At 40.8% G+C, this 17772-nt stretch overlaps 1 protein-coding gene across 1 annotated transcript in view; it reads left to right on the top strand.

The window, feature by feature from the left end:
- LOC137347055 (prominin-1-A-like) overlaps positions 1–17772 on the top strand; it is a 289266-nt gene that overhangs the window by 90499 nt on the left and 180995 nt on the right. The window contains exons 5-8 of the mRNA XM_068011104.1: positions 777–897; positions 996–1059; positions 8783–8872; positions 10466–10489. Of these exons, the coding sequence (XP_067867205.1) occupies positions 777–897; positions 996–1059; positions 8783–8872; positions 10466–10489 (299 nt within the window). The remainder of the gene's footprint in view (positions 1–776; positions 898–995; positions 1060–8782; positions 8873–10465; positions 10490–17772) is intronic.

A 17772-nucleotide genomic window follows, 5' to 3' on the forward strand; every position in this document is an offset into this window, starting at 1 on the left:
TCTCTGAGCTCTGTCTTGCACTCCCTAATGGTGAAATGGAAGAACTGTTCTGAATTGATGATATGGTTTTGTTGGACTATATATACTTTAGAATATAATTAAAATAGCTGAAATATATTCCCCGACCAAAATTGATATTACAAATTCAAAGGTTTTCATGCTGAAATCAAAGCTTTTCTGTTTTGTACATCAGTGAACAATAATTGTCTTCTATCACCCTGTCAGTCACTTGGATTTATATTTCATGTCTGGTATAGACGTAACTGTTTATAGAAACAATATTTGCCAGTAACAGCATCAAACTACTTCTCTTGGCATCTTCATGTGTTGTTAAACTTGCATGGACCTGTTTATTTGATTTCATGGAAATAAATAGCACACAAGCTTTGAGTGTAATTGTCCTTGCCTTGAACGTTGTTGAATTTCTCTGATTTACCGGATTTTAAGGCTATTTTGAGGTATCGTATATAATTGAAGTTTGAGTTTTCTGCTCGAGAATGCTAATTGGGAAAAATGTGTTCAAAATGAATAAATGCTGAAGGTTACAATAGTGAAAAAATACTTGGTTCGGCAGTTCAATATGATTTTATTATCAATATGATCCATGTTGGTAAAGTTCAAAATCAATTATTTTCAACAGATTTAGTTTCATTAATGCTTTGTTATACAGTTGTCAAATAAAAGGCATTATTGATTTTGGCACAATCGTCTCTTTTAGAGACACGTAGTTTGTTGCTTCTCCTTTTAGAATAACCTTTTTTCATACAAAAAAATAGGGCTGGGACGATGTGTATGTTTGCGGCTAATCAAAACCTCACCAACCAAGTTAAAGGAATTAAGAAGCTGGCCAGCAACAACTTCCAAGACCTACACAGTTTGCTCAATAACACACCAACAGTAAGGAAGATTTCAGCTCAGTTTAGAATGAAGATTTTAAGAGTTTGTGATGAATTATAATTTGCAGAATAGAAGGTAATTGATTATTTTTATTTCAGCAATTAAATTATATCACACAGCAATATGGCATTGCCAAGGACAAAGCAATCTCTGATCTTAACAGTAAGTAATCTTTTTTTTTTGTTTAGTTCTATTTTAGATAAACTTCTGTTTGAACATTACACATCTCATTCCTCATTATACCTTAAATGTGAGTGACAAAACAAGATCCCTTCAAAATGAATTTGCATACAAGTTATCATGAAGAAAGCTTTTATTATTTTCAGTAGTTTTAATTATGATTGGTGCAACTGTCAGTGCCACTCACAAATAAAGGTAGTTTGTTGCTGTACCCATCAAATAAGAATTGTTTTAAATTGCCTGAAAGCATTGCTTCTCTCTTCTTCCTCCAGTATGGGAAAGTAGCAAGTATTGTTAGGTAGCTTTCTATTTGGATGAAACAAACAACAGAAAAGGCTTTCAGGCCTCCAACTGATTTCAAGTCCATCTTTTTGATGCTAGATTTGGTTTGGTATAGAGATTGTAAATAAGAGTTCAAGGGTACATTTCCTGCACCAAGCAAACTAAGAGTGAATCATTGTTGTGTTAGCTTGGAGGCCTGATCTCTCTTCCCATGAGGTCTGTTGATAATTGCATCATGTTATGTATGTGATGACGACATCACAGCATAAATGCCCCTGTTGGATTAATTTATGAGCAGTTTACAAGAAGCATTAAAAAATTTGGAAATTTGAAACCAAACAAAAAATGATGGCAATATGCAACAGGTCAGTCAGGATCTGTAAAGGTCAGTGAGGAAGAAAGAAATTCATGTTTTGAATATAACATTTCATTAAAGAAGGGGAGAACTGTTTGTTGGAATTAAATTGAGGAAGGGCTGTACAGTCTACTGATCAATTTTCTTGGTGCAAAACATTGAAAACTTAAGATATCCAATATTCAGATTAAGCAACCTAACACAGCAAAGTGAAAACTTTATGGGGAAAAAATGGGATTACAAAGTATTGTAAATTAATAGGACAATACCCAAAACATCAACGTATCCTTCGTCTTTGCAAATATCGCCTGAACTGTGCATTTTTAACGTTTTTTGTTTTTGTTACATAAATGCCTTTACTGATTCTTATACAAATTTATTGATGAGCATCCTGGAGTATATGTTGATGATCTTTATCAGTGTAGGTTACAGGAGCATCAACATACAAAAAGGTACTCAAACAACAATTTGAAATACTTAGGTTTTTTGATTACATAATTGTGTCTGTTGCTTTTGACAGGGTGGGTGTGACCTGGATTTCTTTCATCAAAAAAAGTTTGCAATCACTTGCCCTATTTTAAGACTTGTAGTGTGTTGAAGCAGAGTACCTTCAGCTGCATGCAGATTTTGAACAGAGGGAGAGGGAGGGAAACAGAATTGGAGATAAGCATTTTTTAAAAACACATTTATTGTCTTGCAAAGGGCAGTTTGCCGACGTGAGGTAAGATTAACTTGGGATTATTTGAATTTCCTGTATGGTTATTATCTGTATTCTATTTCAAAACATCTGATATTACAATTTAAAACCTGATGATCTAACAGGTGCATTGTTTAAAAGAGATGACCCATTTTTATTTTCTTTGAGTTGTTTAGGGTAGGAAAGGCCCCCTGACGATCATTTGAGGCTGCTCTTGAAGTGTCATGATCATATTTCAGAGCAAGACTGTTCCTTTTACTTAAATGTGCATGTTGCATAAACAAGACAGAGTAGCTCCAAACTCTTCCTCCTTCCTTTGCTTTCAGCCTCTTAGTCTCTTCACATGTAATTCCTATCATTGATAGATCACTCTACTCACTGCTTCCATGCCCTGATGTCTGTATCTCTGTGTTACTTGCCTCTAGAACTTGAAGTGGTCTACTTTATTCATATGATCCAGAAGTTGCCTCAGAAACTTCCCTGAAACTTAGAGGGCATTTTGCTACTTTAGTTTGAGCATGTATGAGGAAAAAGAGGAGAGAAATGGAATTTCAGATCCACATTTCCAAACTCAAAATGGATTCCTATATCATTGATGCTTAGGATAACTTCAGTATTTTTTCAGGAAATGCCCTTGCCTCAAAATGAAATTAGGACTATTTCTGTTAGAACACGAGAGCCCTTAACGCTTTCCTGAGTAGTGAAATAGATGCAGATGTGGGTACAGTAGCATAGTGGTTATGCTACTGGACTAGTAATCCAGATGCCTGGACTTATGATTCCAGAGACATGAGTTCAAATCTCAACACAGCAACAGGGGAATTCAGTTAATTAAATCTGGAATTTAAAAAAAAAAAGTTTTTTAAAAAATGATGCCCATGTAACTATCAGATTGTGATAAAAACCTACCTGATTTACTAATGTCCTTTAGGGAAGGAAATCTGCTGTCCTGCCTAGTCTGGCCTATAGCTAACTTTTAACTTACCTCTGAAATCGCCCAGCAAGCCTCTCCGTTGTATCTCAAGGGCAATTAGAGTTGGGCAATAAATGCTGGCCTTTCCAGGAAACCCACATCTCACGAATGAATTTTTAAAAACTCCTCTCAGAGTAATCAATCTATTTAAAAATAGATCCAAGATGTACTTGTGCACTAGATGAACATACACAACAGCAATTAACCTCAAATGCACTTAATTGAATCTATACAATTTAGCTTCATATAATAATATGAAATAAACATGCTACATTTTCCCACATCAGTGATCAGTAAAATTGCAATGCAGCAATGTTTACACATTGCTGGTTTTTCAGTCCTTCTCTAGCTGCCATGTTGGTCTCGTGATCACAATGTTAATTCCCATAATCATCACCCTGAGAAGTATTCATAATACGATATTCTACCTGTCCACACTTGGTACCGAATAAGAACGATCTGACTTTTAAAATCCTCAAATTCAGTTTCGCTGTCCATTTTGTATTCAGCCAAAATATAATTTTCAATTTAGATGTTCTATTTCCTCATCTTCCATGTAGTATTTTGCGAAGCCATTTTAAGGTTGAAAGGTGACTTGTATTTCGAGGCTTTGATGATTTTTTTTCTCATTATTTGGAAAAAGAATTGCATTTAATTTGGGGATTTTAAATGCATTCAGATGATAAGTAGTTAAGATGCTAATCAACTGGCACTTGAGTTGTTTCCCTGTAGACTGTAAATTGATAATTCATTGAACTGTCTTGGAGATTGCAAAACACTTCTAATGCATTGTATTAGATTTTTGGTCTAATTTTCTGGCTGTGAATAGCAAAAGATTATAAAAAGGGAACTGGGACACAGACTGGATGAGTGAAGCTTTGTGGAAAATGGTGAACGACAGACAGACTGTTGAAGGAAAAGCAATGAGGGCTTTCACCAACGTTAAGAATTTAGAAATGCTGGTATAACAATCACTCATATGGAAAAGCAAAGCATGTTTATTTTGTATCACAACTGCTATTGTGTATGTTTACCTTGGTGTGAAATAATGCAGCTTGGTCCTGCTTTGGAGTGATTGGAAAAAGTTCAGTGTGAATGTACCAGAGCTATTCAAGAAAGGAGGAAGAGGGACAGCCAAGAATTACAGGCTATTAGCCTGACATCGGTCATCAGGAAAATGCATCTATTATTAAGGATGTGTTAACAAGGCATTTAGAAAATCATAATATGATTAGGAAGGGTCAACAAGATTTGAAGTAAGGGAAATTGTGTCTGACAAATTAATTAGTTTTTTTAAGGATGTAACTAACAGGGTGTATAAAGGGTAATCAGTGCATGTAGTATATCTGGATTTCCAAAAGGCATCAGATAAAGTGTTACATGAAAAATTAGTATGCAAGATAAGGGCTCATGGAGTTGGGGGTAATATATTAGCCTGGATAGAGGATTGGTTAACAGACAGGAAGCAAAGATTAGGGATAAAAAGGGCATTTTCAAAATGGCAGGCTGTAACCAGCGGGGTGCCTCAAGGATTGGAGCTGGGGCCTCAGCTATTTACAATCGGTATTAATGAGTTAGAAGAAGGTACTGAGAGTAATGTATCCAAGTTTGCTGACAATACAAAATCAGATGGGACAATAAGCTGTGAGGAGGACATAGAGATTTGGGTGCCCTTGTACAGGAAACAAAGTTAGCATGCAGGTACAGCAAGCCATTATGAAGGAAAATGGCATGTTTGCATTTATTGCGAGGGAGCTGGGGTATAAGAGGAAGGAAGTCTTGCTACAATTGTACAGGGCTTTGGTGAAACCACATCTGGAGTACTGCGCACAGTTTTGGTCTCCTTATCTAAGGAAGGACATATTTGCATTGGAGATAGTGCAGCAAAGTTAACCAGATTGATTATTGGAATGAGAGGGTTGGCCAATGATAGGTTTAGTCGAATGGGCTTATACTCTCTCTGGAGTTTAGAAGAATGAGTGGTGATTTCAATGAAGCATTTAAGATTCTGAGAGGGCTTGACAAGGTAAATGCTGAAGGGCTGTTTCCCTTGGCTAGGAAGTCTGGAACGAGGGGGCATAGTCTCAGGATTAGTGGTCACAAGAACACAAGAAATAGAAGCAGAAGTAGACCATGTGGCCCATCGAGCCTGCTTCACCATTCAATACGATTATGGCTGATCTTGGGCTTCAGTTCCACTTTCCTGCCCGCTCCCCATATCCCTTGAATCCCTGCGAGACCAAAAGTCTATCTATCTCAGCCTTAAATGTATTCAATGATGGAGCATTCACAACCCTCTGGGGTAGAGAATTCCAAAGATTCACAACCCTTTGAGTGTAGTAATTTCTCCTCATCTCAGTCCTAAATGATTGGCCCCTTTATCCTGAGACTAAATGGAATTGGATCAATCATTTAAGACTGAGATGAGAAATTTCTTCATTGAGAGCAGTGAATCTTTGGAATTCTCCAATCCAGACGGTTTTGGATGCTCAGTTGTTGAGTATCTTCAGGGCTAAGATACAGATTTTTGGTCTCCAGGGGAATCCAGGGATATGGGGGTTGGGTAGGAAAGTGTAATTGAGGTCAAAGATCAGCCATGATCTTATTGAATGGCGGAGCAGGCTCAATCAGTCATATGATCTACTCCTCTTATGTTCTCATCAATATGCAGTGGCGCAGTGGTTAGCACCGCAGCCTCACAGCTCCAGCGACCCGGGTTCGATTCTGGGTACTGCCTGTGCGGAGTTTGCAAGTTCTCCCTGTGTCTGCGTGGGTTTCCGCCAGGTGCTCTGGTTTCCTCCCACCTCCAAAGACTTGCAGGTTGATAGGTAAATTGGACATTGTAAATTGCCCCTAGTGTCGGTAGGTGGTAGGAGAATGGTGGGGATGTGGTAGAGAATATGGGGTTAATGTAGGATTAGTATAAATGGGTGGTTGTTGGTCGGCACAGACTCGGTGGGCCGAAGGGCCTGTTTCATTGCTGTATCTCTAAATAAAAAATAAAATAAAATATCTAGTTCAGGTAACACTCCCTGGTTACTTTCATTGCATAAGTAGATATAAGGTAGTGTGAGTTAACTAATGGCATTGAACCTGAAAAGGTACCTATGCTAAATAACATCAAACAGTTTATTTTTATTCATGTTCTTATCTGTTGAACAGACAGATGCTGGGTTAAGATTCTTAAATATGGTTTGTGTGAGCCTTCCTTGGGTGTCTTTAAACAATCTTGAAGCTGCATTTTTTTTTGAGTAAAGCCAGTTCCTAAAATAAATACACTGAGTTATAATTGCTGAGGAATATTTTTCTTTGAATATTTTCCCTATATGTCTGTTTCTCTTCAAAGCAGACATTTTCATTTGCTTCTGATGAAAGGTCACGGCCCGAACCGTGAACTCTGTTTCTCTTTCCACAGAATGCTGCTTTACTTGCTGAATATTTCCAGCATTTTTTGTTTTTGTTTCAGATTTCCAGCATATGCAGTATTTTGCTTGTGGATTTTCATTTGCTTTTGTTCTGCATGTGAGGTGATGCTGCAATGTAATTTTGTAAACCAGTGTTATGGGGTTATCTTTTTGACATAGCTGTAGTATTTCCATTTCTGAGTCGGGAGGTGCAGGGTTCAAACACAGCTTTAGATAATCCTGGTGAACAAAGACTGGTTCAGAATTCTGGGTTGACATCCAACAGAATACTTGTATCTGGTAGGTATGGGTGTGGTTCCTCACGCATCCTACAAGCTGTGGAAGCCCCTGAAACCCTCTCACTGAGCAGGACTAACCACCCTGGTATAAAAGTACTGTTAATCAGCCTGTGAATCCTTCCACTACTTCCGCCAAGGGAATAATGTGAAGATATTGAAATAATAATAGTTTCATTGTTTTGTGCTTTTTGAAACCCTTCATAGCTTTTATTGTGAAAATGCCAATCTTGAATTATAAACTATTATTTGAAAAAAGGAGAGGATATCATGTGTTAAAACAATTTCTACATTGAAGTTGAATAATTCATTAATCCATTGTAAATGATTTTTAAAAAACTTGCAAGACCAACTTGCAATTATATAGCACCTGTAAATGAGAACCCTAGCTGATTTTTACTCCAGCCTGTCTAACCCCATAGACACTTTAGTGCGTCTATCACTATTTGGCTGTGATCAGCTAACTTTCATCCTCTTTCACCACCTTTGTGGGGAAGGGGAAGTAAAAAAAAAACCTCATACTCCATCCCTCCAGTCTACCTCGCCAGCTTATTTTAAAACACTCAATTCCCTCCTCCCCCTCCTAGTCTGGCACTCCATCAGTTATTACATCATTAATGCCGTTGATCTGTAATTTTCTCACTTCTGCTGTCAATACGATCGCTAAATTACTGTTTCCCATTTCTGTCATTTCCACTACAATTCTCACTTCCGTACCCTAAAGTCTGGCCACAGAGTTGAGTAGACTTGGCACACAACTCTTGTTATCTGCCACTTAACCGTTAAATTCATACATGAGCATGTATTTCACCAAATTGAACATTGGAAGGCCAAAGGCATTGTTTTATCTTCAGCTAAAACTCGATACCTTTGCATCTCCCTCTTGATTGCTTGCTAACTCCGACTGACTGACCCTGACTGAGCCAGACTTTAGTATCCTGCTTGATGGAGCTGAGCTTCAAACTTTATCTACCATCCATCATCTAGACCACTGAATTCCACCCTCACAGCATCATCTGCTGCCTATTCATGGTTTTATCTAGACTCTTTGTTGCAGTGTCCACCTCAGCAATCTCCTGACCTCCAACTGTAAACTTGAATTTGTGCATAACTCCACTAGCTGCTTCCTGATCTACACTAAGTTCTGCATATTTGTCACCCTTTTTGTCCATGACTTACCCTGGTCCTCAGTCTCTGATGTAACAAATTTAAAGTGCATCCTTCACTTCCTCTGCCCCATTATTGGTAGTCGAGTCTTCTCAAATCCCTACTTCTGTCCCACCCTTAAAAGCTTTCTTGCGAAGCACCTTTCCAACCAAACTTTGGGTCACCTCTTTCAATTCCCCACAATACCAGTCCCTTTCTTCCTCTTGAACTGCTTTGGGATGTTCTTTGATGTTAAAGACACTGTATAATTGCAAGTTTTGTATAGTACCATATTAGCTGGTGTTTTCACTCAATTGCACAGGGAAGGGTAGATTTACCATGTCTCTTGGATATATAACCAGGGGTTTCTTGACCCATGTATGCTGAAAGAACTTTTCTGACTTGCCAATGGAATTTCTGTAAGTATATGAGAAATGAATGGCAAACATCTGTAATCTTTAACATTTTCAGATTCACAGATAATCTAGCAAAAAAATTATTTGAGTACAATTGCCTTTCACTGAACAGTATTATGCAACTTTTTTCATGCAGATATTGGGAGTGTACTTGGTGGTAAGATTAAGGCACGCTTTGGAAAGTATGTTGTCCATGCACTGGAGAATACCTTCAATATGGCCAGAGGTATGTTGTGTACAATTATTCTAAGCATTATATCTAATTGTAATGTCTGTGAATGATTTGCATAAAATTGCATTTGCTGTATATGGAAAAATGTGCATATTTGGAAAGATACAAAGAACATTCAGTTTTCAGATCGTTAACATGTGATCTGGAATAGGAAATTGGAAACTGGGCTGACGCATTGTAGAGTGGGATGGGGTAGCTGGTTATTAAACTAATTAAAGTAGAGAAAGAGGAATACGACCAAAAATAGTTATGAATTAGACAATTTTTACTATTCAACTCGCAGTACTTCTGCAGGATACACAACTCTGGGAAGGGGTGAGGCCAATCATTGCTACTACAAGTTTGAGCTACAATGAAAGGAAAACAATTTTGTTTTAAGAAAATTCAACTGTGGTTTCTTGGATAGTTTTCTATTGAAAGGAACATGCATATTTATATTTTAGCTGAATATACAATAAATTAATTATTTTGTAAAGTTAGCTTGAGTTAGCAAGATTTAGGCACCTAAAGTTGTAAATGTGAATATATAAAATCTAAATTATCTGTGCTATAATTTTTCACTTATTTCCATCATCTACCATATCTCCAAATTTAAAAAGTATTGGGTTGAATTAAGTTTTTGGAGGACTGAAAGAAATTTACAATCATAATATTGTCTAGCAGTTCCAGTATATCAGTTGAAGAAATGAAACTGTTCAAGAAAAGGGCGTGAAATTAAACCACCAGAGGCTTGTTGGTTTGGGAGGCCATGATAAATGCTTGAAATTTATTTTTTGTTTCTTTAAAATGAATGTAACAGATTGTGCATCTCATTTAAAAAAAAAAAAATTACAATGTCGAAATTTATCTGGGTATCCTAACAGTGACTCTTTCTGGCAGTCAGAGAACTACAATTGAAAAGATGTCCTGTTTGCATGGAAAGTGCCTTTGCCGAAAACTTAGGACCAAATTTTTTTTAATGAAGCTGTGAAAATGAGCTGCCTACAATCTGTAGTCTGAACATTTCTCATTCCCTAATACATTTTTCATCTCCTAAAGGCAGTGATTTATAGTGCTGCTGTATTGTTCCATAACTAGCATTAACCTTGGGTAGTATGCCCAACTTGCCATTGTTTCATAGATGGTGAGTACTGTCAGTCTATTAAAACATGGAGGACTAGATGAAAATGTTGCAGTTGATCCCAATTCAGTCCTTGCCTAATGTGCACACTCTCCAATAGAGATTGCAAGATTGATTGGTGAAGGAATTGCCAATTGATTTGATTTCCCCTTTGATGTTGTTCTGGCTGGGATCAGCTGACTCTGCACAGCCCAAAAATCAAACCTGGGATGGATCGTACTCGTCTATATAGGCCAGCATTACACCAGGCAGGAGTCTAAGGATGTGCTTTTTTTCTAATTTGTTTAAGCACTGTAATGTTGCTTGTTTTACTCAAACTGAATCATAGTAATTTGGAACACACCAAGTGACTGGAAAATCTAGGACAACCACAAATCTTATGCGCAGATGGGCCATTTTCCTGTTACTGTCCTACATTGCTTTCTGTTATTACCTTTCTTTGCTTCATTTTTTTTCTTGCTTTGAAGTCACAGTGGAAAGGGCTATCAAAGGTAAATTCAACATCAAATGTGTGAAGTCTTGTGCACTTGTGCGTTTTTGGTCTTTTGTTATTTTCTGTCTGTTCGTTTGTATCTATACTTAACTGTTGTAGTTGACTTTACTGTGAGTTTTACCCCTTGACTAGATGTGCATTTAAATCACCTGCTTGGATATTTAATCTGCACAAAATCCATCATCGAGATTTCGAGTTGCGTGTTTTTTAAAAAAGCATTTCTAATGCCATTATAAAGATTTTTCGTAGGCGTATCAACCTTTAGAATATTGAATCGCTGTCACTATTCAAATATGGTCGTCCAAAGGTCTAAAAGTAACAGAATTCTAGATGAGCCAGTTACAAAGCAGATGAAACTAAAGTAAATCAGAGAATTGTGTTCAGTTTTAGAACAATTGAAGAATATAAAAAAAATATTTGAGGAAAAAGGGCTGGAAGTTCTCAGCCCCAAAACATTGAAGTTTTAGGTTTTATTTGATACTGTCTAGTGTTGTCGTCCCAAACCTTTCAAGTTAAATATGCAGATAGAGGGCCATCTAGAGATGAAGAATCAGTACTGCACATTTCAGTTTATTTTCCAGGGATCTTTACAGTGAATGAATAATGCAGCTTCTGACACAACAATCACAACACACACCGCAGCTCCTTAAAATGGTTCTTTAACATGTTTAATTGGAAACTTTGTTATTAATTGAAGATTACTCAATTTGAAAGAAATAATCTATCTATAAAAATGGCTTCTTGGCCATTAAAAGCAACCCTTGAAGTTTTCTAATAGTTTGCAGTATGCAGCACATGCATAGGGCAAATGATTTGCCGCAAAAAAATAGTTAAAATTCCAAAGGCACTTGACCTGGCTTTGAAGCCGGGAGTGGGGGGGGGGGGTCACCACGGAGCCCAACACCTGGGATTGCCGGGCCCAATCTTTCCAGTGGCAGTGAGGGTCCATGGCGGCACCTCCACCGCTCTGCGATGGGACCTTACTTTAAATATTTAAAATACCTCTTTGCATAAATTTAAATCCGATCTTACCTTCAGTTCCCAATCTTGAGCTCGTCATGCGGCACTCGCGCCTTCACTTTCCCAAACATGAGCTGGCGCCACTGAGGTGGGGAAGGCGCCAACTCTGCATTATGTTGAACTGTTTGCAGGGCTGGCAGCCTTTTAAAAATGGCGCCAGCACCTGCATCAGGTGACAGTGTGAACGGTGTCGCTAATGCCGCCCCACCATGTGATTGGGGGGCGTGGTCTCCATCATATGTTAAGTGGCCACCCGTCGTGTAATAGCAGCAGCACTGGTCCTGTGTGAGGCGGCAGCTGTTTTCTGCATCCACTGCCACTCCCGGTGGCCAGACAACAAAATCCAGCCCTTTGTCTTTGTCCCTGCCACAAATACTGTTCCCTCACCATTGATTGCATCACCCTCCCTGGTCACAGTCTCAGTCTGAACCAGACTGATTTCAACCTTGTTGTCCAATTTAACCCTGAGCTGAGCTTCAGATACTATTTCCTTTCCATCACAAAGACTGCCTACTTCTACCTAGATAATATTGCCTATCTCTGTCCCTGTCTCAGCCCATTTGCTGCTGCAACCCTCAATTGTGCTTTTGCTGCCTCCATACTATACTACCCCTGTGCTCCCCTGGGTGGCCTCCCATCTTTCACCATAAATTTGAGGTCATCTGCTGTATCCTAACTCGCAGCAAGTCCCATTCACAAACATTGATTTTAAAATTCTCAATGTTATTTTCAAATACTTCCATGGCCTCACACCTACTTATCTGTAACCTCCTCCAGGGCCTCCCAAAACTCTGCATTCCTCCAACTCTGGACTTTTGTGCATCCCTCACTTCCTTTGCCCCTTCAATGCCAGCTGTGCCTTAACTGCCTCGGCCCCAAGATGGAATTCCATCCCTGAACTGCTCCACCTTGCTACCTTGCTCCTCCTTTAAGGTGCTCTTTAAAAACTACCTCTTAGAACAGGTGACCAAAGGTTTGGTCAAATAACTCCTCATTTGGCTTGGTGTTAATTTTTGGTTTATTACACTCCTGTGAAGCACCTTGTGACATTTTAAAGATGCAACAAAAATATAAGCTGTTGGGTGTCTTTTGACAACTACCAGCTTCTAGAATGTTTCGAGTAAATCGCACCATGTAGACAGTAAATCACACTAAGGGCTGGATTTTGTGGTGACAGTGGAGCTCCTGGTGCCGGGTCGAAAAGATGGAGTGATTCCCGCCTCGGCCTTTTCAAGTTTCCCCTCCTCTCCCCCCTCCCCCCCCCCCCCCCCCCCCCCCCACCGACGTTATCTTCTGTTCAGGCACTTTAGTGCCTGGCGCAGGTATTCCTGTCCCTTTAAAGATGGTATCCCACCTCCAAGAGCTTTCGGCCAATCACAGGGCTGGCAGCTCAGCAGTATTGGCAGCGCCCGGCATCGGTGGCCACTGCCCATCCTGCAGAGGCCTAGGACCCAGGCCCAATGCTGGAACCCCAGACTTCAGGTGTGTGAGGCGGGGCTGGCAGGGCCAGTCCGGGAGGTCCCAGCAAGGTAGCTGGAAGGATGGGTGTGAAGTCCAGGGTGAGGGAGGTCCATGGAGGTGGAGGTTTTGCCAGCGGGTGTGTCCTCCATGGGCCACAGATTGTCTACGAAGGAAGTACCACACTCTCAAAGCCGGCAGGGAGGTTAAATCCCAGCAGTGGGTGAGGGGGAGGAGGCCCTTAAGTGGCCACTTAAGGGCCTCAATTGGCCTCTGGGAAGGAAGGCTGCCGTCGGCCTATCCTGCCACCAGCAAAATTGCTTAGTGCCGGGTCCTCTGCCCCCATCTCCTCGCCTCTCTTTGCGATTTTATGGACCCCCGTGCCTCCGCCTTGATGGGGGGGGGCCATAAAATCCAGTCCTACATGTAGTAAATGGTGAAATTGGGGGGGCATCCTGCTAGAACTAATTACTTGCCCTAATCAGAATACCTGTTGGCATCATAGTAAAGGAATGTACATTTTATGAGGAACGAAAGAAAATCAAGCTATTGGGAGCAGAGGAACACTGGGCTTACTCAGTGTGCAGTGAGATGTTACTGATGTTTAAACATTGAGGTTTATTTTTCCTTTAGCGTGTGATGCATAGAAACAATCTATTTTTATATAGAATTAATGGATCTTTCTGTAAATCATCTGATGGCCATCATTGGACCTTTTACTTAATGGTATACCAGTCAACAGCTCCATTATTGTTTTAAGTTTAACAAACATTTTTGAAATAAAACTTCAGTATTTTATAATACAAGTTATTTGTTTGTTAAAGATTAAAAACTTTGACTAACAGATGCAGTTTTGTGTGTTCTCAGTCTCCAAACTTCGCAATCTAGAGACACCTTTTACAACATGGAATGAATGCTGTGTAGATGATTTTTTATTTCCTCTGGTTAACGTAAGGATGTTGAATGAAATCATGTCATTCACATCAAAAGCCAAAGAAAAGGAAAAATAATTAAAGGGTTGTTTCGACAACTCAGTAAAAAGGATAATGAGAACGACAGGAATGCTGTATTTTTTATACATTCTTGGGCTGTGAGTGTTGCTGCAAGGCCAGCATTTAGTGCCCATTCCCAATTGCCCTTGCGCAGATGGTGGTGAACTGTCTTTTTAAGCCACTGCAGTCCATGTGGTGTAGGTACACTCACAGTGCTATTAGGGAGGGAGTTTCAGGATTTTGACTCAGCGACAGTAAAGGAACAGTGATATAGTTCCAAGTCAGGATAGTGTGTGATGTAGAGGGGAACTTGGTGGTGGTGGTCCCATGCTTCTGATGCCCTTGTTCTTCTAGGTGGTAGAAATAATGGGTGTGGAAGGTCGAAGGAGCCTTGGCAAGTTGCTGCAGTGCATCTTGTAGATGGAACATTGCTGCCACTGTGCGCCGGTGGTGGAGAGAGTGAATGTTGAAGGTGGTGGATGACCAATCAAGCAGGCTGTTTTGTCTTGGATGGTGTCTAGCCTCTTAAGTGGTGTTAAAGATGCACTCATCCAGGCAAGTGGAGAGTATTTCATCACACTCCTGACTTGTGCCTTGTAGATGGTAGAAAGGCTTTGGGGATTCAAGAGGTGAGTGACTTACTGCAGAATTGTCAACCTCTGACCTGCCCTTGTAACCACAGTATTTATATGGCTGGTCCAGTTAAGTTTCTGGTTAATGGTAACCCCCAGGATGTTGATGGTGGGGGATTCAGCAATGGTAATACCGTTGAACGTCAAGGAGAGTTGGTTAGATTCTCTCGTTGGAGATGGTCATTGCCTAGCACTTGTGAGGCACAACTGTTCCTTGCCACTTATCAGCCCAAGCCTAACTGTTGTCCAGGTCTTGCTGCATATGGGCGTGGACTGCTTCGGTATCTGGGAAGTTGCAAATGGTACTGAACATTTTGCAATCATCAGAAAACATCCCCACTTCTGACCTTATGATGGAGGAAAGGTCATTGATAAAGCAGCTGATGATGGTTGGTCCTATGACACTACCCCGAGGAACTCCTGCAGTGATGTCCTGGGGCTGAGATTGTTTTCCAACAACCACAACCGTCTTACTTTGTGTTTGACATGACTCCAACCAGCAGAGAGTTTTCCCCTCATTTCCCATTGAATTCAGTTTAGCCAAGGCTTCTTGATACTCCATCAAATGCTGCCTTGATATCAAGGATAGTCACTCTCACCTCACCTCTTGAACTCAACTCTTTTGCTGATGTTTGGACCCAAGACAGTAATGAGGTCTGGAGCTGAGTGGGCCTGGCAGAACCCCCAAACTGAGAATCAGTAAGCTGGTTGTTGCTGACTAAGTGCTGCTTGATAGCACCGTCAATGACACCTTCCATAACTTTGCTGCTGATGGAGAGTAGACTGATGGGGCGGTAATTGGCCGAATTGGATTTATCCTGCTTTTTGTGGACAGGACATACCTGGGCAATTTTCCATATTGTCGGGTAGATACCAGTGCTGTAGCTGTCCTGGAACATTTTGACTAGGGGCACGGCTAGTTCTGGAGCACATCTTCAGTATTACAGCTGGGGTGTTTTCAGGGCTTATAGCCTTTTCTGTGCCATGTGCCTTCAGTTATTTCTTGATATCACGTCGAGTGAATTGAATTGTCTTTGGACTGGCATCTACAATGGTGGGGACCTCAGGAGGAGGCTGTCATGGATCATCTACTCGGTACTTCTGGCTGAAAATAGTTATAGATGATTCAGCCTTGTCTTTCGCACTGACGTGCTGAACTCCGCCATTTTTGAGGATGGGGATGTTTTTGGAGCCTCTTCCTCCAGTTTGTTGCTTAATTGTCCAGCACCATTCATTACTGGATGTGGCAGGACTGCAGATCTTTGATATGATCTGCTGGTTGTGGAATCGTTGAGCTCTATCTGTAGTGTGCTACTTCTGCTGTTAGACATGCATGTAGTCCTGTGCCATAGCTTCACCAGGTTGGTACATTATTTTTAGGTATGCTTGGTGCTGCTCCTGGCATGCTCTCCTACACTCCTCATTGAACCAGGGTTGATTCTCTGGCTTGATGGTAATGGTAGAGTGAAGGATATCCCGGGCCCATGAGGTTACAGATCTGGTTGAATACAATTCTGCTGCTGCTGATAGCCCACAGAAGCTCATGGATGCCCAGTTTGTCTGGGGTCACATGTAGGCCAGACCAAGTAAGGCGGCAGCTTTCTTCCCCTCAAGGACCTTTGTGAATCAGATCAGTTTTTGTTACCAATCCAGTAGTTTCAACATTATTAATGAGGCTGGAATTTTATACCAGATTTTTATTAACGAATTGAATTTAAATTTCCCTCCGCTGCATTGGTGAGATTTAGACTGATGTCTTTGGATTACTAGTCTAGTAACATTACCATGATGCTACCATTCCCCTGTTTGATCATTTAATATTGACCTTTTGGCTTTCATAGAAAGCACAATTAATGACCTTGCACCAATCCATCACATTGTGGCTAACTGGAGTGTATGGGCTAGAAATTCATTGTCAGAGGCGTGCAGTGGAGGCCTACCTCTGCTTCCTGGGGGTGTCATAAGCTGCTGGCACCCAGTACAATGTTGCTGCGTTAGAATGGCGGCACCGCGGCCTGAAAGCGTGGGTTTTCGCCGGGTGCTCCGGTTTCCTCCCACATCCAAAGACTTGCAGGTGATAGGTAAATTGGCTGTTGTAAATTGCCCCTAGTGTAGGTAGGTGATAGGGAATATGGGATTACTGTAGGATTAGTATAAATGGATGGCTGTTGGTCGACACAGACTCGGTGGGCCGAAGGGCCTGTTTCAGTGCTGTTTCTCTAAATAAATAAAACAGGTGCGTTCCCTGCATGTGCCCGAAGACCTTGAATCATGACGTTATTTAACCAAGCAGGCAGATACAACGCCAAGATGCCAAATTTGCTCAATATATATGTGCAGGCAGCATCTTTGTTAATCATTTCTGAAACAACAAGCATTCATTATGAAGCAAGATGGGCCCTGTTCTGTTATTTAAAGTGCCACTCAACCATTTGCAGATGAGATGTTTTTGACTAACATTTGCTAAGGCAACATTTGTGAAAGCACTTTTTTGAGTTGCTGGAGCTATGTTGAAACATTTGTTGCATGTACTAAGGGAGGAAAGACCAGTGCATCTCACAGGTAATGGGGCAGTTGTTGCAGTACCACTTTCTCTGAAACATTACCAGAACAAGGCAAGGAGAAGAGACAGAAGGGAAACTCTGTGAGGAGGGAGGTGAACGAGGGCTCTCGGTAGAAGGCCCTATCCACAAAAGATGTTCCTGCCACACCACTCCTGCTTAATCAGGAGTTAGGAGCAATGCCTGAGGAGGCCACGCTTCACCAAGGAGGTCGTCACAGTCTTTACACTGATCTATAGCCTCAAAGCAGGGCGAGGACAACCTTCCCAGGGGCCGTCACTGTCACCCTAACATTCTATGCCAGTGGATCTTTTCAGGTGGAGGCAGTAAACATAAGTAGCATCTTGCAGTTCATGATTGGTGTGTCAGGGAGGTCACAGGCACTGCATGTGAGGAGCGGGGACTTCTTCGTCCTCGTCCTCTTCGTCTTCGTCTTCGTCTTCGTCTTCGTCTTCGTCTTCATCTTCATCTTCATCTTCATCGTCTTCATCTTCATCTTCATCTTCGTCTTCATCTTCGTCTTCATCTTCGTCTTCATCTTCTTCGTCGTCTTCTTCTGCTTCTTCTGCTTCGTCTTCTTCTTCTTCGCCTTCATCTTCATCATCTTCATCTTCATCT

This window comes from Heterodontus francisci, chromosome 1, assembly GCF_036365525.1.
Source record: "Heterodontus francisci isolate sHetFra1 chromosome 1, sHetFra1.hap1, whole genome shotgun sequence".
In the NCBI taxonomy this organism is placed as follows: Eukaryota; Metazoa; Chordata; class Chondrichthyes; order Heterodontiformes; family Heterodontidae; genus Heterodontus; species Heterodontus francisci.